Source organism: Gracilinanus agilis, chromosome 3 (assembly GCF_016433145.1).
Source record: "Gracilinanus agilis isolate LMUSP501 chromosome 3, AgileGrace, whole genome shotgun sequence".
NCBI lineage: Eukaryota > Metazoa > Chordata > Mammalia > Didelphimorphia > Didelphidae > Gracilinanus > Gracilinanus agilis.
In genome coordinates, this window is record NC_058132.1 from 281,039,425 (window position 1) to 281,063,635 (window position 24,211).

Here is a 24,211-nt window from a genome sequence, read left to right on the forward strand (position 1 = left end):
ATGGTAGCCTGTTCAAATTCAAGCCTATCCAGCTCTGATGCCTAAAAAGAGCTTAGATTTTTATTTATCGTGAAATTAACTGGAAATTACTACTTTGCATTTTAAGCCTTTTTACTCAATGATTAATGTAGATTTCATTAAGTGATCCTACATGGATCATACCAGGTTATGCTTCCATTTTACATATACCTTCCCAGAAACTACCTGTTCCAATTCATGTGAATTTTAAAGTAAAGTTCTCCATCCTTTTACATATAGTATTAATCTTTCATTTGGGAGTAGTATATTCTTTTTATCTATGAAAATGCATCCAGATTTTCTGCAAGCTGAAAAAGCAAACTCTATAAATATTTAACTAACACCACACAAACTATCTATATGTGAAATCTAAAAGGGCCTTAACCTTATTGACAATCAAATATCTTCTTGCCCATGGTGAACAGTAAATTTATCACAAATGAGTAACAAAGAAAGGCAACATCATTACTGACTTCTCTACAGGAAAAAAGGATATAAATTCTGGTTGATCTGCCTTAAATTATTAACTTTTCATTATTAACTTTTCACATTAAAAATTTAAAGCAGCTTGGCAGAAGAAGCATCACTGATATCTTATAGTTAAGTATTAGATTAGGGAAGAAAATAACTATAAAACAAAAACCAGAAACAAGATTCCTTAATTATTTCATAGAACTCTGTTCTAGTCATTCAGAAACACTTCCTCTCAATTAATTTTGCCTCTACAGTTGTAGCTCTTTAGTTAACTTGAGGTAATAATAATTAATATAAACATAGTTATAAAGCCTGTAGCAGACATAGCCTAAGATCAGAAGCAGGTGGAATATTTAACATAGAAAATCAATGCTACCCTCAGGTCAGAGTAGAGTGGAAGATATGACTTATAAATTATAATAAAACCAGGCATCTAAACATCTAGACTGTAGACAAAAAGCAGCTGCTGAAGGATAACAATTTAGCAAGATGCCTAAAACCATCAAAATCATAGTGGTTAATGTTGGCTTAAGGCCCCTACTTTTATTTTCCATCCAGGAAAATTTGTTCAGTTACTCTTATTTTTATTTTCTATATCAAAGAGGTAATGGTCAGAATTTAATTTTTTAAAAAGGACTCAATTATTGAATTGAAATAAGAAAAATCAAACTATTACAATCATAGCTGACACATGAAATTCCATCAATGACTCAAAAAAATATGAACTGCAATGACTAATAGACCCCTTTTAAAGTTAAAATTTAATTTTTCATCACTTGGTAAAAATCAAAACCTGACATGAACCTACTATGTGTGTGCATATATGTATATATACACATATAAGCACACATACATATATGTTTATGTAGGCCAGAGAAAAAGCTAAGTAATTTAGATTTAAAAGGTTACTATTAAATGTTGAAAATAGAGATTGTTTCATTTAGTATTTGTATCTTCAGATTCTAGCACATAGTAGCCACTTAATAAACAACTGCTGGTAGATTGATTACCCTTAAAAAGTTAAATTTCAATAAAAAACACCGAGGTCCTTCCTATATCTTATCATTATGAAAATTCACATTTAAATACTTTTGCTTTATAACATAAGTAGGCAAAATTTAGTAAATTAAAAATTTTAAATATTTTGTCTTTACCCAGCTTATTCAACATGTCTATCATGTAAGAGAATGAGAATATGCTATAAATTAATATAAATTACATACTTTTACCAAAAAATACCAGTGACATACATTTTTTCTATGACATGAAGATTTCCAACACCCACTTGATGATTTACCTCAAGAAACAAGTAACTACAAGACTTCAAGTATGAAAACTAAATTGAGAAAATTCCTTGAAGTACATTTTAACAGGATTTGACCCATAGTCACAGTTGAAAGCCTGATAGATATTAAGGCAACCAAATACATCAATATAGGAATTGAAATCCCCCTGTTAGAATTAGCAAAGATGACTTGATCTACATATTTTAGAATAAAAAAACCACAAATTTCTCAAAAATAAAGTTCAAAATCTATTATACAAAAATATATGGCAACATGAAAGGCAGAGAAATAAGTAGAATCAGGAAAACCTGGGTTGTAGTGCTGCCTCTATGACAGTGAACAAAATCACTCCATCTCTCAGTGCCCCAGACAACTGTTACACATGAATTGCTAGTGTGTGAATCATTGATGGGTTCTTTTATGTTGAGAGATAAAACCACAGGTCCATACTCAAAAATCCTTTTATAGATATAAAAAAGTGACTTAATTATTTGACAGATTATTATTATAATAGATTATAATAATAACTACTGGGAATCTGCAATTATCTCATAGTTATATCTCTTACTCCCCTAGCATAAGAAATTAAAATAAAACAGTGATGATATTTACTTGTTTAAAAAATGTAAATATCACATAAAAATGACTCTTTCCTATTATTACATATAAGGGAATTGATGAAAACTATAGAAGGTATAATTATTTTGGGACAATTTCAGGCATTATTAAGAGGTATCACCATTAATATGACATACTGGAAATGAAAATACTTAATATTACAACATAAAAGTCACCGAAGTAATACTGTCATCAAATGACTATGGCATAATCTAAAATATGATCTAAAATGTAGCACTGATGTTCATATGCTTAAAAAAAATAGCACAAATTTAGTAATGGTCAGAGGAAAATGAAATGACAAAACTTCAGGGATATAGTAGAAAAAGTCCTTGTTCTGTAGTCTTGGGACATGGGTTTAAATTCCACCTTGGGCCATTAATACTTGTGTGGTCTTAGGTGCCCTGGGGCTTGCCTTCCTCATTTGTAAAGTGAGGAGGCTGTACTTGTTGGTTTTGGAGGTTCCTTCTAGTTCTGGATCTATGAAATGAAATCAAAGTATTCAAATATATTTTAGAAGAGAAAATCTAATTTGTATGTTGTAAGCACCTAGCAAAGTAGGTGGGATATAGTAGACATTTAAACGTGAATTGTTTGGATGATAATTTGTTCAGATTAGATTGAAATTTTGCAAGTAATGATAATTTTGCTCAAATGTTCATAAAATTAACAAGTTTCTTTCAAACTAGGCAAAGCAGCAAGGAGGAAACAGTTATTAGAACCAAGCTCACCTAATGTAAAGCACTCCATTCTGATCCACCCGACGTTGCCAGCCCACAGGAACTTGTACTGCTGGCAGGCCTCCATCCTTGTCCCCTCCATCACACTCCTTTCCTCCATTCATTTTCCGTGTCTGCTTGGGACTCCTCAGAGATATCAACAGTAAGATGATATCCTTATATTACATGGCATCATGACCTTCAAGAATAGGCCAATTCAGTACAGTTTTTTGCAGTCTGTACAAAGTGCATTGGGAAGCTTTAGCTCAGTTTGGAACCAAGTCCTTGAAATCTGCCATTGTTAAATCAGTTGATCTTTATAATCTACATTAAATAGCTGACTTTAAAACTTCCCATGTATATATTCCTACGGACAGACTACATGTATAAAAATGAGTGTTTCCAAATTAAGAAAATCATATTTCTTCAAAAGGATTGGAGGGAAGTAAAGTTTCTAATTCAATAGCATGTCTCAAAACTTGAAGCCTAATAAGTTCTTTATTTGTTGAAAAAAGTCTTACTTTGACAATTACCAACTAGTTAATATTTCCTGGTATTACCCCACTTTATATGCCACATTTTTTCAACTTTATCTTCTTTTCTATATTCAATGTGTTGTAGATTCTTTCTTCTGATTCTTTCATGTCTTCACAATGCCAATAATGTAACCTGAAACATATATAAGTATGAAAATTCTATTTTTTGGTAAGGAATAACTGTGTGAATTCTAAAATAGAACTGCTGTTAAATGAACCATTCATTTTTACCATGCTTCTTCCTACATTTAAAAAAAAGAATCTCTAATTCAGTTTTATCTCCTTTTACTCCCCAATTTGGTCAATTCACTCCCGTTAAACTTATATAAGAGGTTGTCTTACACATACAACATTTCAATTATCCATGTTTGTGTTTACATAGCTGCATTTGTGGAATATGGTCTCTTTCTTACTTTTCATCAGCATGAGACTAGCATTTCCTTTAAGACTGAGTCCAAGATCTGTCAACTGGAGAATTCACCTAATTAATCTCACTACACTATCATCATGGAAAAAAACAACAATGGTGATAACAAATGACAGAATATTATAGTTTAATTTAATACAACAAATGTTTATCAAGTGTTTCAATGAGTGAGATGTTGATGGTTAATGGGGATATTAAGATGAAAAATGAAAGTCTGTGTTCTTTAAGGAACTTAATAGGAAAGACATATGTCATGTACACAACTGTGACAAAAAAAGCAGAATATGACAATGGCAGAGGAGAGATACAGGCAATATAGTATAAAAATTTTTGAGAAAAGAGAGATCACGTAGCTGGAGATAGATCAAGGAAGGTTGGATAGAAGAGAAAGCACTTAAACTGTATGTCATTTTTTAGGAAATAATAGATGAAAACTGCCCAGAAATCTTAGAAACCGAATACAAAGTATAGATAGAATTCACAGGTTCCTGATAGAAACAAATTTAACTTCAAGAAACACAATAGTCAAACTTTAGAATTTGAATGATAAAGAACAAAAACTTCAGGAGACCAAGAGAAGAAAAACCTTCATCAACCAAGGAAAATCAGTCAAAAGACTCCCAAGATTACTTTTTATTTCTGTGAAATTAAATAAAAAAGTATAATTTGAATAGAAAAGCTAAGAAGATCAGTTTGCCCTACAAAATAACATATCAAAAAGGTAAGCCTAGTTGTCAACAAAACATTCAGAAAAAGGGAGACATTTTATTTACAGTAAAGAAAATAGAGGTAAGCTTAGCATTTGACACGAAAACATAACATAATAAGCAATTAAAAAACTCACATGTTTTTATGGCAAGACAAGGCTACTTGTTTTTGTTTTTTAAAAGTTTCACATTAGTTAAAGGCCAGTGATAGAGTAAAGGAAGAATAGCCAAGAAAAGAATCTTAGGTTCCAAATATCATGGGTAGGTATTAGGGGGATAAGAGTTAGGGATTTAAAGAGTCAGGAAATGGAATGAACTTGTTAGCAATTACTGGAAGTATGAGAGTCGGGAGAACCAAAGCTATACCGCTTTCTTTGCCTGGTTTTGAGAGAGAAAAAAGGATGAATTTCTTTTTTTCAGTCTTTAGGCCTATCTAGAGAGCAATGGGAGCATGGAAAAAGATATTTGGGGGCAGAGGGAGTAAGTTCAGTTCCATCTGGGGAGGGAAGTATTCCCTGGAAATGTGGGAGGATGTGTTATGGAGCCCAATAATGGATTCCATTCAGAGGAAGTGAGAACTTCGGTGTCAGGTTCCCACTAGGGTAAATAGATTTTGGCCACAAGGGAAATGCAGTGTGGAAGAGAAAAAAAGGTGGTAGATAAAAGTTCAGAGGTAATACTACAGGTCTTAGAATGGCAGGAGGTGAATATAAATAAGGATATTGAATATAGGATCAGACTACTTGACACAAGATGTGGAGCAACTTTTACCACCTCCATCATGGATTAATATTTCTGGGACTGAAGTTCCTCAGGGACTGGGGTGAGGGAAGGAGATAGACAGAGAGTGTGTCTGTCTGCGTGTGATGTGTACATGTGGGTGTTTTAAGGGAAATGAGGAAGAGAAGATTGGGAAGAGATCAATAGTTGCATTAATCGACAGGAGAGTTAGAGGAATGAATAAGGCTTCTGTTGTCTAGAAACCTTGCCTGGTATTATGAATATAGAGAAAAATAAAGAAAGAACATGTAAATACAAAGCCCAAAGAAGAGAGGACTAGATTAATCTGGAGCAGCCAGGCAAAAGAAAGGAGTAAAGTTAATTAATACTACTTGGAAAGGAATGTCAAAAATGCTATTTAAATTAAGAGACTGGGTGGAAAATTCTATATTGGTTGGGGAAGAATTGGGTCAAAACACTGGAGAAGTAAGGGATTGAAAAAGGAGGGGGAAATGGAAGGAAAGGAAACAAAAGGAAGAAAGACATCAAAAGCAAATTTGAAGTATTTAAGTGAGATAAAGTGAGGAAGAAAGAAAGAGAGAGTTTATGGGAAAATTTTGGGAACAAAGAGGCACAAGCAAAACAAACAGCAGTGATCAAATGCTTAATTAAAAGTTGAAAAGTTAAAAAGAAAAGAATTAAAAGGAAGAAAATATAAACTTAACAACTATAGCCTTAAATGGATCAATTAATTGTGTTTAAAGAGATCATAAGATAAGAAAACAAATCCGATTATTTAATGTATAGAAATAAAGCTCTCAGAGCAAAGGTAGCTAAACTGCAAAAAGGTACTGAAAGCAAATCAACAATTAGAAGGATTTAGTAGTCCTCTTCCAGAGCAAGACAAAACTCTAACAAAGATGAATTAGGGAAAAAAAAAACCCAAATAGTTCAAAAGATGTTTGGAAAAATTACATTTGAAAGATAAGAATATTTCTACATGACAGTGTTTTTTAAAAATTTTTAATTAAAAACAAAAAACAAAAAACCTTACCTTCCAAGGCAGAAGAGTGGCAAGGGTAGGCAATGGGGGTCAAGTGACTTGCCCAGGGTCACACAGCTGGGAAGTGTCTGAGGCCAGATTTGAACCTAGGACCTCCCATCTCTAGCTCTGGCTCTCAATCCATTGAGCTGCCCAGCTGCCCCCGTACATGACAGTATTAAAGAAGAAACTTATATATGGCAGCTTTAAACAAAATGATCATGTACTTTGTAAAAAGATAATAAATATTAGACCTATCCTTATTGACTATAATAACAAAAATGCTAAATAACAGAGTAAATATAAACAAAAGAAACATTCCTAAATGGAAGACTAAATATTGACATCCTGCATAATGTGCATATAAAAAAAAATTAAAGGAAGAAATAAAATGGAAGTTATTTTTATACTGTTATTTTGAATGGAATTATATTGTTATATATTATATATTGTTTGCTCCTGGCTATGGAGATTCATTTGGAATCTTACTGCTTTGGTAAACCCATTTCAGATTTTTAAGGATTCTATGGAATTTTTAAAGTAAGCTATGGCTTCACATGCAAATGGGGAAACTATTATTTCTTCTTAGTCAGAATTATCAGTTATCCTAAAAGAGCCAGCCCATATAACATAGTGGTTAGAAAGCTGACTTCAGAGGCTAGAGCAAACAGGTTAAAGTGAGATTCCATTCCAAACAGAATACATAAAATATACTGGAACATTAAAAGGTATAAAATCCCAAAGAAAATAAAAGAAAAAAGGTAAGAATGAAGAGGGTCAAGCATAATCATATCTTAAATTATATTAAATTTCAAACTATATCACATAATAGTAATTAGCAAAACTATTTGATACTAGTTAAAAATAAACATGTTGGTGGAAAATACCACGTAGAAGAGCTAAAACAAAGCCCCAGAAAGCCTACTTTCAGCTAAACTCTAAACACATACCGTTGGGGGAAAAATTGCAAATTTTAAAAGAATTGGTGGGAAATGTGAAAAGTAGTTTGGAAGAAGATAGGTTTAGAAAAGCAGTGTTCATCAAATACCACAATGAGTTCTAAACAGATAAGCTATCTAAATGTTTTTGTGATTTTTTTTTTCATTTATTTATTTATTTATTTTTATTTTAAACCCTTAACTTCTATGTATTGACTTATAGGTGGAAGAGTTGGTAAGGGTAGGCAATGGGGGCCAAGTGACTTGCCCAAGGTCACACAGCTGGGAAGTGTCTGAGGCCAGATTTGAACCTAGGACCTCCCGTCTCTAGGCCTGGCTCTCAATCCACTGAGCCACCCAGCTGCCCCCTGTTTTTGTGATTTTTAAAAATCACATCTAAAGTAATTCAAGAGGACAGAAAGAGGTGTCTTTTATAATTATGGTTAGAGGAAGAATTAATAGGCAAACAAGTGGTAATCATTAAAAATAAACTAGATATTTAAAATATAAAAGCAACAAAATTATGGAAAATCAATGTAACTGGAATAAGAAGAAAAGATATTGAATGGGAAGAAAGTTTGTAATAAGCAGCTCTGTGATTAGTGTGATATTAATGACGTATGCAGAAGTGATTCAAAGGAAGAGTCAGTCTCCAGCAGATATACAAATAGTTTTCAAGGGAAGATTTCAATTGGAAAAAGTATGCATTTAAGCATATACTATGAGTCAGGGCCTAGGGATACAGACACAGAGATGAAACAATCTGTGTTCTCCAAAAGAAAAAGAACATGTACAAAGATGTACAAATGCCTTACATTTATTGAAAATACAAATAGAGAAGCAGCATGGAATAGTGGACAGAGCACTAGCCTTGAAATCAGGGAGACCTAGGAAGAAGACTGGTTTCTTATACATATTGACTGTATGACCTGAATGGTCTAGGGAACTCCTATTGAGGAAAACTCCCTTTATCAGTGGAGGTTGGTGCCGTTTCTGCAACTTAAGTATCTTACAGAGTTGCTTGAGCTTTAAGCATTATGCTTTAATGCATAAAAAGCAAAAGAAATGGTACAAATGAAGTTCTGGAGCCCAGGTAGGTTTAGGATGAACTTTCTGTAGGGGAAAGCACTTGAAATGAACCTTGAAAGAAGTTAGAGATTCAATGAGGCAGAGATTAGGAGGGAGTTTATTCCGAGCATGGGAGTACAGCCTGCACAAAGACACAAAAACATGAGATGGAATGTTTGACTAGAAAAGAGTAATATGCAATAAGTCTAGAAACATAGGTAGGAATCAGATTGTGAAGGAAAGATTCAAAATACCAAATAGGGAGTTTGTATTTTAGTCTAGAGACAAATGGGAGCCACTGGAATTCCTTTAGAAAGGGAGTAAGGAGGTCAGGAATACCACATTGGTAGCTATATGGAGAACTGATAGAGAGTAGAGAGATTAGAGGCTGGAGATCCAATTTGGAAACTCCTGCCGTAGTCTAGGCAAGAAGTAATGATGATCTGAACCAGAATGCCTTGAGGCTGTGTGAGTAAGGAAAAGAGGAACAAAGGGAAATATACAATGAAAACAAAATTGATAAGGTTTAACTGATTAGATGTGAGGGGCAATAGAAAGGGAGATGAGGATAACTGAGGTTGTGATCTGGGGTAAATAAAGGCATGATGATGCTCCTCAAAAGATACAGGAAAATAAGATGATAAGTTTTGGGAGGTAAAGGTAATGAGTTCTGTTTTGGACATGGGGCATTTGAGACACAAAGTATCCAAACTACCAATAACTGTGGAAAAATGCTCCAAAGAAGAGAAATGAAAACTCTTGTCTAATAAGAAAACTAACTTCAAACAAAATTAATATTGTTCCACATGCATTAAACTGGCCTAAAATGACAAAAGGTTGAAATAAATATTACTGAAGAGACTGTGGTCTAATGATAAAATGATGTGAAGGCATAACGATGCAGTGTTTGTGGAGTTATGTATTAGTTAAACTCTTTTAGAAAACCATTTGGAATTATGTGAACAAAATTTTTTAACTATTGAACCTCTCTGAGCCAGTCACCTCACTTCTTTAATGGTTAAAGACAGAAAAATCCCATAGCAACACTTTTTCTAGTAGGGATAACAAAGTAGAAATAGTGCATTCATCATTAGGGTGATTTAACAAATTATGGTACATATGCAATTGACTATTAATACATATTAAGAAGCCAAAATGATGTAGTGAAAAAAGGAGGAAAAAGGAAGGGAAAGGAAGGGAAGGAAGGTAGCCTGAGGTCCCCCTCCTCTGTAGGGAAATTGACCAGGGTTTTTTGTAGGTAGCCTAGGGAGCTGATTAAATCATGCTAGACTCCAGGGAAAGTTGGGTAGGTTTATTTAGGGTTAGGAAGGGAAAGTTTAGGAAAGTCACAGAAAAGTTAGATCTTCAGCAACTAGGCAGGAAGTTAAGCTCCCCACCTAGGTTAGGGGAAAAAGGCGCCAAAACCCATGCTTCTCTCCTCTTTTATTCTCCCTCTGACAGCTCTCACAAAGGAAGTGGAATGTGTCACAGGAAGTCACAGTAGAGTCCAGGGAGATGGAGCCCCCCACGGCTTAGGTCCACTTCAAAATGCACACCCTGAATACTAAAAGATGACTTACTAAATACATAGAAAGGCTTATTAGAAAGGATATAGAATGGATAAAGCAAAACCTAGTGAACAATATGCACCATTATAATAATATAAATGAAAATGTATATGAACTTCTATATGCAAAGAACCATTTTTGATTGAGAGAATGAAAGATGATAAAACTGATATAAATACATCCTGGAATACAAGGGGATGGGGCTGGGGTCTGCAACTTTTAAAAAATTATTTTTACATTATATCCTATTTGCTTTGTCTTGCCAATGTCTTTTTGAGTCTTTTTGAGGTCAAGAGTTCAATAGAAAAAAAAAAGGGCCTTGAATGTAGACATGCAAAGATTCAATATATTTGCTAATTATTCTTTTGTAACATTATAAAAAGTAAATTTCAGGATTTTGTACTGATACAAATAGTTAAACTTGTACACAGGAGTTGATGCAAATATTACAGCTAACTTTGAGTTAACTTGGAAACATTTTCATCATTAATTTTAACTACCTTTGCCAGGAAATCTCTTCCTTTTAGAGCTACTAAAATGTGACAGAAGTGACTCATCTGTTTTTTTTTCCTCCTTTTACTTTTCCTGTACATTTTCTGGCTGAGGAATGAATAGATAGTAAAGTCATCACAAAGTAAGAAAGAAAATGGAAATCAAATAGCCTGTACAATTTACAAACTGCATCATAAATACTTGAATAAGCAAAAACGAATAATAATAGCTAGTATTTATAAAGTGCCAACATGTGCCAGGAAGTATACTAATCACTTTATAAATATTATCTCATTTGATAATGACCCTGAGGGTTAGGGGCTGTTATCATCCTTATTTTATAAATGAAGAAAATGAGACAAACAGAAAAATGAGATAGGTAAGTGTCTGAGGCTGGATTTGAGGGGTACCTCCTGTCGCCTCCATTTTCATATGAATTGCTGAGGGGCTTGTTTAAGTTAAAGTTAGAATCTATACCTTGATTATAATTGTCAGCATTTGAAAACGCCTAATTACTTTGATCTCTTGGCAAGAAATACAAGCATAAAAATTCTATATACCTGTGAAATTAAAGTATATGATTTATTGCTAATGACTATAAGGGAATATATACATATACAAATAAAATAAATAAAAGAGAATAAAGGTTATTAAAGGGAAGAGAGGTTATTAAAGCAAATAAGATGAAAGATATTTAAGACTCAGGACTTTATTCTCTGGTTCTTTATTCAGGTATTGATTTCTGAATGGTGCTAATCTAGTTAGAAAAAAATTCAGTAGATGGGTTAGCAAAAGGAATAATGTTAATTTCATACCTTACTGGTGAAATATCTGAGAAATTTTATTTATTAAATAGCTTTGATTATTTACTAGTTAGAGGAATAAAATAAAATTAGAGCAAGGAAATATAACCATAAAATAATTAAACAAACATTGTATTTGGATTTTAAGTAATATAACAAAGTTTATTTTTACAATTAGTTTTGCTGAAATTCTTCAAAACCTAGAAACCAATTTTTCAAAGTAGTGATATTTTAAATAAGTTATAAAGAAAAAGCCTAATTATTAGGATAACTGGAGAGTGATGTGGCCACATGAGCAGAGAATGTACTGGAGTGAGCTGAGATTTGAGACAGAAGGCCAATCATAAGGGTAGCATTCTCCATCCTCACAACTCTGAGATCATGGTTGATTATTGCACTGATCATAGTTCTTAAGTTTTTCAAAATTATATACTGCTTTTGCTCCAGGAGTAAGGTCCTTGTTTGATCAGCATTTTCCTCTGCTACACTGCTATAACTCCATGCTGTTATGGAGAAAAGAGTCCTTGCCTGAACAAGTCATTTCTTAAGCCTTTCCAACATACTGCTTCAATTTCACAGCAGGTGCCTTACTCCCATGCCAACCAATCCCATTGATTCTAACATCTTTCTAGCTTTCCACCTAGATCCCTTTTCTGAGCCCATGGAAGACTCCACTCTAAGGCCATCTAAATGATTGTTGAGTCCTTGCCTAGAATTTCAGTATTGTGAGAAGGCCCAACCTTATTGCTTATTCTTCATGACCAGCTCACTCTCTAGCTTGCCTCACACCAATCAGCACTGTCTGCCCTTCAACATCAACTGCCGGAGGACCTTGCCTTATATTTCAGTTAAAAAGGAAAAAAAAAAGCCATCCACATAGAACTCCCTCTTATCTCCTAATATTACATAACTCAGATGCTTTTCCTTGCTATCTTCTCCTTCAACACTCTCTCATATAAAGAGTTTCATCCTTACCAAGGCAAATTCTTTCATGTGTTCAAGTGATACCATTTCATCCTATCCTTATCAATAGATTGCTCCTTCTGTAAGTTAAACTCTTTCCTTAATCTTCAATCTCCCCTGTCTATTGGCTGCTTTCTTGCTGCCTACAAATATGAACATATGTCTCCCCTTTTCTAAAAAGCCTTGATCCATCTCTTTTTCATTATTATCCTATTTTATCTTCCCTTTTGGCTAAATACTTGAGAAGTGCTTCATCTTTTCCTCTCACTTCTTGTTGATTTTTTTTTGGGTTAGTTTTTTTTTTAAAGCCCTTACCTTCTGCCTTGGAATCATTGGTTCCAAGGCAGAAGAGTGTTGTAAGGGCTAGGTGATGGGGGGTAAGTGACTTGCCCATGATCACATAGCTAGGAAGTGTTGTAAGGGGGAAAAAGGGGTTTTGGGGTTCAATATATTAAAAGGTGGTCGCCAGAGGAAATTTCTCCAATTTAGGAATAACCTCAAGTCAAAATGGACTTTTATGAAAGTTTATTTACAATTAAGAAGAGAGAGAGAAATAAGGAAATAAGAATCTAACACAGTAGGCAAATTGCTAAGATCCTCTAATTAATCCAGGTAGATCTAATTAACCCTCAGCTGAGAGTCAGAGGGCCAGAGGCCAGGAGGTGAATGAAGCTTTGCTTCATTCACAGAGTCTAGTAAGGAAGTTCCTTAAGAAGAAGTTCAGGAAGATTTAGTCAGTCTATAAACTCACAACTTCCAAGGACCAGAAGAGCTAGAAGACCTCCTTCACCATTTGCCCTCTTCACCAGAAGCCCTCTCACTCACTCAGCTCCCTCTTTTTAAAGGGGTCACTTATGTGTCACTTCCTGTGCCTTCCCCTAGCCTGCCTGTCCAATCACAATAGACGCTTTTCATAGTACTGCCTAGGGGGCAGTCAGTCGATTCTGATTTGTCACTCACTCTAGCACACATGGGTTAGGACCTTCCAGAATTTGGAGGTGATCTCACCTTTGGTGATTAAATCTAAAGATGGGCAGTGTAGACTTAATGTAATTATCACAGTGTCTGAGGCCAGATTTGAACCCAAGACCTCCTGTCTCTGGGCCTGGTTCTCAATCCACTGAGCCACTCAGCTGCCCCCTTCCTCTCTCTTCTTAATTTTCACAATAAGAGTTTTGAACTTATAACGCAAGGGAAAGAATTCTCTCCAGAGTTACCAATTTTAATTGTCATATCGAATGGCCTTTTGTCAATCCACATCCTTTCTGTAGGTTTTGACAATGCAGATATTTCTCTTTTCCTGTATACCTTTCTCCCTAGGTTTTTGTGACAACAAAAAAATAACTGCATTTAAGATGAATCTTTGCCAGCAATTCAAGTGCCATTATGAAATATATCTGAGGCAATATATGTGGACCTTATCCAATCCTGTTATTTTCTAGAGTTTCATTCACCTCTCAACTATTTTGTCGCTTATTAAATGAACAATACAAAAACCTTTGGTTTGTATTCAATCCAATTTTCATTTTTGTTTTATTGTACTTCTCATAACTATCCTTCCTTCTTTGGGAGTTCTCTTTTCTTTGGTTTCTTCAGAGGATAAATTGGTGGGGAATGTCTTTTTTGTTCTTAGGGCTACTTTGCCTCTACATCCTTTTAAACATTTGTTTTCCAGATGCTTTGAGATACTATGATATTTTAAAATTTGGATACAATTTTGTTTTTCAGATTCCATTCTACATTTCCTTTTTGTTTCTTTTAACTGATTGATAATGGAGTTTATACTTTCTGTTAAGTGAACAAGTTAGATACAATGCAATCTATCAATGCCTTGCTATAGACCTTCAGAAATTTTTTAATTCACTGTTTGAATGGTGGCAAGTTGACAAAGATGCCTTGTTCTTAGGAAGAGTATTTCTTGATGGGAGAAGGTAGTAAGCATTTACATAGTGCTTACTATGGGTCAGAGGCTGCACTATTCATTTTTTTTTTTACTTTATTATTTTTTTGTTTTTTTAAACCCTTAACTTCTGTGTATTGGCTCCTTGGTGGAAGAGTGGTAAGGGTGGGCAATGGGGATCAAGTGACTTGCCCAGGGTCACACAGCTGGGAAGTGTCTGAGGCCAGATTTGAACCTAGGATCTCCTGTCTCTAGGCCTGGCTCTGAATCCACTGAGCTACCCAGCTGCCCCCTGCACTATTCATTTTTTACAAATATTATCTCATTAGATCCTCCATATGTGATAGCTCCAAAAACTTACTCTGTGTGTGTATGTGTGTGTGTGTGTGAGTGAAGTTCCCAAAATGCTTACAGGTTTTTCTGATTAATATATTGGGAAGAATTAGTTTGCTCACGATGATCAAAATAAATGTCAGCTTTGGGGAACTATTTTCTTAGATATAATTGGTTTGCAAGTTAGATTCATGGCAGTAAACTATAAATGGTTTTGTGTACCCATCTCTTTTTTTCTAAATCATTTGAGACATTAACAGTTTTTGTCATCTGCTTCAGTGTTACTAGAATTTTTGAAGTTTGAATTAAGTAAAGATTTTCAACAACCTCATATTTTTCAAGTTTTCTGTCTTCAGATTTGACAGGATACACTAAAGCACCTTGATTTTGAGAGTCCCATATTACCTCTCTATAATACCAGACAGAGTATAAAAGAATACCATTAGTTCTATGATCATTCATGTCTAGGTGATTATTTTAACAGTTTTCAGGAGGGACAGCCTAAAATTTGATGCCATCTCATCTAATTCTTTGTCTTTAAGGAGTAGCTGCATCACACTAACTTAGGAGTTATCCTAATTAGAATATCACATAAATATCACTTCAAAAAGTACAAGATGGGGAGGTATAGTTAGATAGCATTATATCTGAAAAAGATATGGGGATTGACTTTTTAGGGGTGTGATCAGCAAGGTAAAGTAGCAGTAAGAAGTATAGCTTAGGGGATGCAGCTACATGGCTCAGTGGACAGAAAGCCTGACCTGGAAATGGGAGGTCCTGGGTTCAAATTTGACCTCAGACACTTCCTGGACAAGTCACATAGCCCCCATTGTCTAGCCCTTACTGCACTTCTGCTTTTGATTCTAAGACAAAAGGTAAGGGGGAAAAAAAAAAAGTATAGCCTAACTCTGCAATCAAACCCCTGTCAAAAAGATACAGGGAAGATTATCCTGAACTGAACTGAATTCTGATCAGGAAATGAAAAAAAAAAAGGCACAGTGAATCATTTAGGCCAAAGTGGCGTAGGGAAACAGACAGAGAGGTTTGCATATACTATATTTGGGGTCTAGTCATGAAATGTCTTGTGTGCAGAACATTCTAATGCTCAGGAACTAAAAGAGTAAAACTGGGCCCTACAGAAGGAAGCACTGAGACTGAAAAGGATCCAAGGGGATCCTTGAGCTTGAGCAGAAAGCAGAAATGGGTGCATCTGGGCAACTATTGCTCACTACTCAATTCCAGGTCACAAATGCAGGTTGGATTGAGGAGGGAATATATATCTAGAGATGGTGGAAAGAAGGGGGTTATAGACTTGGGCTCTAGCTAATAGCTACTTAAACCCAAGAATAGGCATTATCTATAAAGTTATAACAACATTAATGATTTAATAATGTAATACTTATATGCAACAAGGATAATCTAGAGGCTTTTCCAGTAAGATCAGGGGCAAAGCAAGAATTTTCATTAACACTCTTAAGCTTCAATATAAGGTTAAAAATGCTAGCTATTTCAGTAAGTCAAGAAAAAGAAATGGAAGGAATAAGCATAGACTAAGAGGAAACAAAATTATTTCTTTTTGCAGAAGATCATTACTAAGAGAACCTAGAAAGCCAACTAAAAAACTAATTCAAATAATTAATTTCAGTAAAGTAGTATGATATAAAATGAACACATACAACTCATTAGTATTTATGTATCCTACCAACAAAATCCATCAGGAAGAGACAGAGAAATTCTTCTTAAAATAACAACAGAAAGCACAAAAATAAATAGGAATCTACCTGCCAAGGCTAATTTAGAAACTATATTAACAAAAATAAAAATAAATTTAAATAGAAAAATATTAACTGTTCATGAGCAGAAGTCAAAGTAATAAAAATGACAATACAACTTAAATTAATTTACTCATTGAGTCCTACACCAAACTACCAAAGATTTATTTTAGAGGAATAGAAAAAAGTAATAACAATTTACCTGGAAGAAAAAAAGGTGAAGAATATCAAGGGAATTATGGAAAAGACAAAGGCCTAGCAGTAACAGATCTCAAATTGCACTATAAAAGCCAAAACCATCAAAATAATTTAGCACTAAGTAAGAAATAGTGAAGTTGGTCAGTAGAACAGATTATGCACATAATGTACAGATATACAGGGTAGAAGGTAGATTCTTAGAGAAGAGCTCCTCCTATATCTTCCACTGAGTGGGGCAGAGCAACCATCTTATCATTTCCTTTCTGGCTGCTCTCCTGGACATCAACATTGCCTCTAGCAATTTATTGCAAGATTACTTCAACTCTAAAACTCATACTTCCTCAGTACTGCCTGCTTATGGGTTTCCATATCCATAGGAGACCTCCTTCCAGATTCTCTATTTAAGGAGAGAGGCCAAGGGCAGACATCTCATCATTTTCAATCCCACTTTAACGTGTCTCCTTGAAGACAGAGATTATCTTTGTATGCCCAGTGCTTGACCCAATGTCTGGCGCATAGTAGGCACTTAACAAATATTTAATGTCAGAATTAAAGGGATCCATATAGTGGTGTGGTGAATAGAGTGCTAGTTCAGGAAGGCCTAAGTTTAAATCTGTCCTAAGCCACTCTAGCTGGATGATCTTGGACAAGTTGCTTAACTTATATGCCTCAGTTTCTTCAAATATAAAATGGGGATAATAGCACTAATATCATGGGGTTTTTGTGACAATAAAATAAGATAATATTTGTACATAGTAGGTGCTATATAAATTTTTATTCCCTTTCCCAGTTTTGTGTATTGATAGTATCTCTTTTCATGGCAGCAAAGACATGGTAAACTGAGAGTATAACTATCAATTGGTGAATGGCTGAATAAGTCATGGTATATGAATATGATGGAATACTATTATGCTATAAGAAATGATGAAGGGGATGGTTTCAGAAACACCCAGAAGATTTGAATGAACTTAAAGAAAGTGAGATAAGCTGTAATAGGGAAATAGACTTTAAGAGTAGGAAAGCAGATTTAAAGTCTATTTCCCTATTACAAAGCAGAACCAAATGAAGACTTTATATTAACAACAATTTGTAAAAATGAACAATTCTTAGACTTAGGAACTTTGATCAATATTAATGACCGGCCATAATTCAAGAGGACCCAAGGATTCATGATGAAGCATGCTATCTACCTCCAGCTAGAAATATGTGTGTATATTATATATATGTACACACTAGTGCAGTGATGGGTAAACTCTTTAAAGAGGGGGCCAAAGGAAAGGAAATGCTCATCTGTCAGTCTGCTTCTAAGGCAACTCTTTCAAAGTTTCATTGTATTGTATCCTACTCATTGTATTCATCAGATTAGGAATAATGTCACACAGCCAGATAGAATGTTTCAGGGGGCAGCATCTGGCCCGTGGGCTGTAGTTTGACCATCACTGTACTAGTATGTATATGATGGCTAATGTGGGAACTTTTAATTGACTACAAATATTTGTAATGGGTTTTGTTATTCTTGTTTTCTCAATGAGTGGAGGAGGCTGGAGAGAGAGAATTCAAAACTGAAAATAAAGCTAAAAAAAACTTAGTGGGCTGAAAATGAAATATGAGTCAAAAAGTACAATACTGGGTTGAGACATAGCTTTTAGGAATAATAAGGCAATAATTCTATTTTATTCTGCTTTGTTAAACAACATTTGTAATACTTCATACTGCAGATTACTGCCCTGAACACCATAGTTAAGGAAAGACACTGATAAGCATAAAAACATCCAGGGGAGGGGACTAGGATATGGAGATCAACTGAAGAAATGGGGATGTTTAACCTGGAGAAGTAAGATTAATGGAGGGCTTCATAGCTGGTCAACAGCCACCTTCATGTACATGAGGGTTATCAATGAGAACATTTTTATTTGTTCTGTTTTGTTCTAGAGATTATGAACAGAAACAAGGCATATAAGTTGTAGAAAAGTAAATTTAAGTTTTATGTCAGGAAAAACTCTCCAGCAATTATAGTAAACTGAGTGAAATGCGTTGTATTGGTGGGTAATGATTTCATTTTTAACAAAATCTTCAAGAAAAGATAAGCTTTAAAACCTGCTGAATATTCTATAGATGAGGTTCTTTTTAAGTATTCACATTTCAAACTGAGTAACTAAACTCCCTTATATATATCTAAAAATCTGATTCCACACTCCTGATAAAATTATATTAGGTGAACAATTTGTATTATACATAGCATAGATTTTAGAAGAAAATCCTGAAGGTCATCTACTCTATACATCTTCAGTCAAAAAAGTATTAATGTGGAGAATAATCTATCTATCTCTTAATAAAATTTCCAGAGAACATTTTTCTTGGGAAAGAGGTATGAAATGGTCACTCCAACTAGCAATATCCTTTAGAGCTGAGGTCAGTCACATTTTGTCAACTGATGCAATATTAATTATTAGTTTCTCCAGTCAAATAAATAAGCCTATTATAGATGGAAATAGAAAATGATGACCCTGCAACTAGATAAGCAAACATTGTTCTCTAGAAGAAATTATATTAAAGAGAAATAACTTATAAGAATCACAGATTACATTTGTGTGCAAGTGTATGATCAGCAGGAGCAAAAGAAGAAAAATGTAAGTCCCAGATTCTGACTGTATGAGGATGTTTGTATTGAAGTATTAGAAAGTATAAATTTCAGGTGATATATACAAACAGGATGATTTTGGCTATCAAAAATTAGTATCACCAAAGGAATGAATTGTTTCTTATGTCTAAATTTCTTCACATACCCTTAATAGTACCTTGTACGCAACAGGTCATAATAAATATTTGTTGAATCAATTAAATATTCAGTAAATTTTCATTATGAACTCAGTACTTAAAAAGTGACCTCTAAGAGCAAATAATACAGTTAGAAAGCAAGATTAGCAATGTAGGCTCACATCCTAGGTATCATCCTCAACACCCCATTCTTTCTCTTATCTCCATATTCCAAGTGGCCAATTCCTGTCATTTTTACCTTCATAACATCTCTCATATATGCTCCCTTCTCTCTTCTGACACTGTTGCCCCTTTCTGGTGCAAGCACTCATCACTTCATACCTATTCTACTGCAATAGCCTCCTGGCTGGTCTTCCTGCCTTGTCTCTCCCCACTCCATCCATTCTCTACTTTAGCTGTCTTCCATAAAACAGAGATCTAACCATGTCATATATATTTTTTTTAATATAAACTCTACTGGTTCCCTATTACCTTCAGAATCAAACATAAAATCCCTTCTTTGACTTTAAAGTCTTTTAGAGTCTTTCCTTCATTTTCCCATGTATTTTATAATTTATCTCCCTACAGGTATCATGTGACCCAGTAACAAAGACCTCCTTGTTTTTGCTCCCATGAAATACTCCATTTCTCAACTCTGGCAAATATTTTATTTTATTTATTTTTTAAAACCCTTACCTTCTGTCTTAAGTCAATACTGTGTATTGGCTCCAAGGCAGAAGAGTGGTAAGGGTAGGCAATGGGGGTTAAGTGACTTGCTCAGGGTCACACCGCTGGGAAGTGGCTGAGGCCGGGTTTGAACCTAGGACCTCTGGTCTCTAGGCCTGGCTCTCAATCCACTGAGCTACCCAGCTGCCCCCTGTGACAAATATTTTAAAACACAATAAATTTAGAGAAGAATGGAAGGAGATATCATTCGAATTGGCATCTAGGAGATCATCAATACTTCCAGAGAAAGCAATTTCAGTAGAATGGTGAGATCAGAATCCAGAGCGCAGGGGGCTTAGAAGGGGGTAAGATGAAAAAGAGGAAATGCATATAGATAGATGTCTGAAGAAGTTTAGTGGAGAAGGGAAAGAGAGATATGGAATGATACTGAACAAAGATGGAAAAATCAAGTGGGGGTTTTTTGAGACTTTGGTGTGTTTGTAGAAAGCACAGAGGAAACCCTAGAGAGGGAGAATTGATGAAGGGGGAGAGGGTAATGATGGGGATAATCTGCTGGAGATGGGAGGAAGATTGCATCAAAGGGGCATATGGATGGGTGAGGCTTGGCAATATATGTTCATGTAAGAGGAGCTTGGCCAACAAAGATGCAAGCCTTTGAACACGTGGAATTTCTTTTGCTTGTTGTCACACCATTGGTGAGCATGCCTCTATGAATGTGTAATGGAGGATACTCCCTGCTACTTCTGAGTACGTATAGGTATTCTGGGGCTGTTTTTTGTCTGCTTATTGTATGGTGAGGAAAAAGCTTTTTAACTGGCTCTTGAGTCAGGGCTGAGTCTGAGGACAAAAAGTCTCTTCTTCTCTCTTGTGGTTTTTGATAGAGGGTAAAAAAATGCAAAAAACTTCCAGGTAGTATAGCCCCTCCTCTACCTCCAATATATAGTGCTTTTGTATTTTCTGTCTCTGTTATACTCTTTCCTGATCTTAGATGAAAGAGAATTGGAGAAGGAATGATTATGTGAGCTCTGAAAAGCTGGATGAACCACCAGAGTTCCAGTGAGAGTAGTTAGTGACAGAGCCTACCATAAGCCATTGGCCTTGAGCTTGATGAAGAGCCAGGGCAGTGCTAAGGAACAACTGAAATGATTCAGCCCAGAATGGAATCAACCCAGTGGTTGAGACCATGTCCTACAAGAAAGGAATTCATTCCCCTAGCCATGCCATATTTGGAATTTAACTTAGTGGAATCAAAGCTTCTCTTGGGGTCACTTTAACCAGGAACTTAATTTCCTTATGCTGATCTCATTTGCCCCTTAGGAACAAGAAAAGCATGTTCTGATTAGGAGGATGCCTTTGTACTACTGTTTTTACTACATCTTCTCAGTAAATATTCTTTTTGTAAAAATAACTGCTATTAATTGCTTGCTGATAATATTGAGGATGTGTCAACTGGTTAAATGATACTAGGGAGATACTAACTTGGACTGGGGAGTATTATCAGGAGGCACACTGCAATGGGGGCTCTGACTAATAAATTACAAGAACTCTAGAACTACTCAAGGATAATCCTAGAACACAAAGGGGAGACAGAACAGTAGCCTTATTGTGAGAGACTTTGACTGCTATTGTTGAGTGCGGGCTGGGAGAGTAACTACCTCCAGTTTATACAAGTCCTAAATACCTATTACTCCCCCAAAGAGAATGTAAGCTCCTCTAAGGCAGTAATTGTTCCATTTATTTTTGCTTCCTCTTCATCTAGCTCATATATGTTATGTTATGTTATTCCTGTTGACTCCCTAGGAGCATAGGTCCGCAACCATCTCACACCAACGGACTCTGCTCTGGGCAACTTCCCCCAGCTCATATATAGCTAGATAGTATTATATATTATAGCATATAGTAGGTGTTTAATGTCTGCTGAATGCTAATAATAATTATTTTTTATAACCCTTACCTTCTGCCTTAGAATCAATATTGTGCATTGGCTCCAAGGTAGAAGAGTAATAAGGGCTATGCAATGGGGATTAAATGACTTGCCCAGGGTCACACAGCTGCGAAGTGTCTGAGACCAGATTTGAACCTAGGACCTCCTGTCTCTAGGACTGGCTCTCAATCCACTGGGTCACCCAGCTGCCCCCAACAATTATTTTTAACTAAAATATTAAATTAAAAATTTTAATTTGGATCTCAAGATTAAAAATCTAATTCCTCTTCCTAGACTAGACAGTTAAGGCAGTTATTTGAACTGCAAGGCAAAATATGTAGAGAGACAATATAATAATAGAGGAAAGAGTAATGGACTTGGGGTATAAAGATCTGGTTAAGACACAGCACTACCTACTCCTCAATAGCTTGTGGTTTCTTTAATTCTATCATATAAATGTCCTTGGAATAAAATGGACTGTATATTATAATAAAAATTTGCTGTTCAGTGGGTTTAATAAGACAGAATCAAAAGTTAGTTTCCAAATAGATTTCTTGATAATCTACTAGTTATTTATATTAGGATTATACCAAATGCTAAAATGCTATTAGCGTTATGAAACACAGTGATTACTTTGTATGGATTCAACAACAGTAAGGAAGCACTCTTCCTCATGTCTCTTTCTGAAGGTGATCAATACTTTTCAAGGTAGGTGTGGCACTAACTACATAGCAAAATCATTTCAGGTGTGCTGGGTTGAGATGAAGAACCCATGGCACATCTGCTCTGGCAGAGGGCCTTTCTCCTCAGAGGGAGTTCCTCTACTTAAAAAATCACAAGGGTGGGTGGGAAAGAATGAATAAATTTAGGAACAGTTGGAGATGTTTGGAAGAAAAATTGGCAACATAGCTACACATAGTTTTAGTTGTGACTGATAGTTAAAAACAGTAAGCCAATAAGGTCAAAATTATTATGTAATGAAAATGATTTCTGTAAGTCACAAAAGAAATTAAGTGATCATTATATCTTATTTTTATTCTCCATTGATGTAGTATCCAGAAGGAGCTTTGGATTGGAGTGGTGCAGACAACCTTTAAAAGTATTTATGCTTCTGATGACTTCTAATTTTTAACTAGTATTCAACTTCCCAGCCAATAGACTATTACGAACAGACAACTAACAGAAATGCTAAGGACAATATCATTATCCAGGAGATTAAGCATGTTTTCTTTAAAAAACCTTCATAATATTCTAATTATATGAATCCACCAAATCCCTGGTCTTTTTCTTTAAAACTGGTTGTTTTTTTATTGGTCTTTCTTATGTTCACAAAGATAAAGTGATAGTAAACCTAACTATTGTGATATAGGTTCACCTAAGTACATAAACCACATATAATTTCCTTTTCCGAAACTGGTTATTTAAAAGCTAGATCTGGTTTTGTGATTGTTTTAGTACTTTATATTTTTGAAGGTATTCCTTAGTTTCTTCTGTATTCTCATTTTTGATAGCACATAATTGTGTAAGATACATTTGGATTGTTCTTTTTATTTCTTCTTGTTTTGCTCTTTGTCCCTTTTCCTCTTAAGTCGGTCTTGTTCTTTAATTTTTAAGATTTCATTTTTTGGCAATCTTTTCCCAAAAGGATTTTTCTTTCTTTCTTCATTATCCACCTCTTTCAGTTTATGATATACCCTCATCCTTTGATTCATGACCCTTAACATTATCTGGTTCCTCTCTTTTCTCTGTATTTTTCATGTAATCAAAAGTTTCACAGTATCCATTCTACATTTCCTTTTCTTGGTACATTATACGTAAAGTTTCTTCAAAACAAGAATCTGATTGTAGAGATAGAGTGGCAGAATGCTAATTTCTGACTTTTGTGATGAATTTGGACATAAAACTTTATTCTCTATAAATGTTGAAGGGGTCCTGCACTGAAATATACATAGTGAAATGGGACAGGCTAATTAATGCACAATAGTGAGGTAGGGGACAATATTTCTTATCAACTAATAAGATAGAGAGAAAAAAAAGTTAACAAAGAGAAAATTAAAAAAAAAAGGAAAATAATGTCATGTTCAACTTTAGTTCTGAGCAGTACAACCTGTTTCTATGAGGGTCAATATATTGTATAGGCTAGACCAGTGATTCCCAAAGTGGGTGCTACCTCCCCCTGGTGGTTGCTGCAGCGATCCAGGGAGGCGGTGATGGCCATAGGTGCATTTATCTTTCCTATTAATTGCCATTAAAATAAAAAA

General features: G+C 34.9%; 1 protein-coding gene across 1 annotated transcript in view; it reads right to left on the minus strand.

The window, feature by feature from the left end:
• Positions 1–24,211, minus strand: part of MBD5 (methyl-CpG binding domain protein 5) — a 128,375-nt gene that overhangs the window by 56,116 nt on the left and 48,048 nt on the right. The window contains exons 2-3 of the mRNA XM_044669887.1: positions 3,676–3,784; positions 3,128–3,262 (exon numbers count right to left, since the gene is read on the minus strand). Of these exons, the coding sequence (XP_044525822.1) occupies positions 3,128–3,240 (113 nt within the window). The 5' untranslated portion in view covers positions 3,241–3,262; positions 3,676–3,784. The remainder of the gene's footprint in view (positions 1–3,127; positions 3,263–3,675; positions 3,785–24,211) is intronic.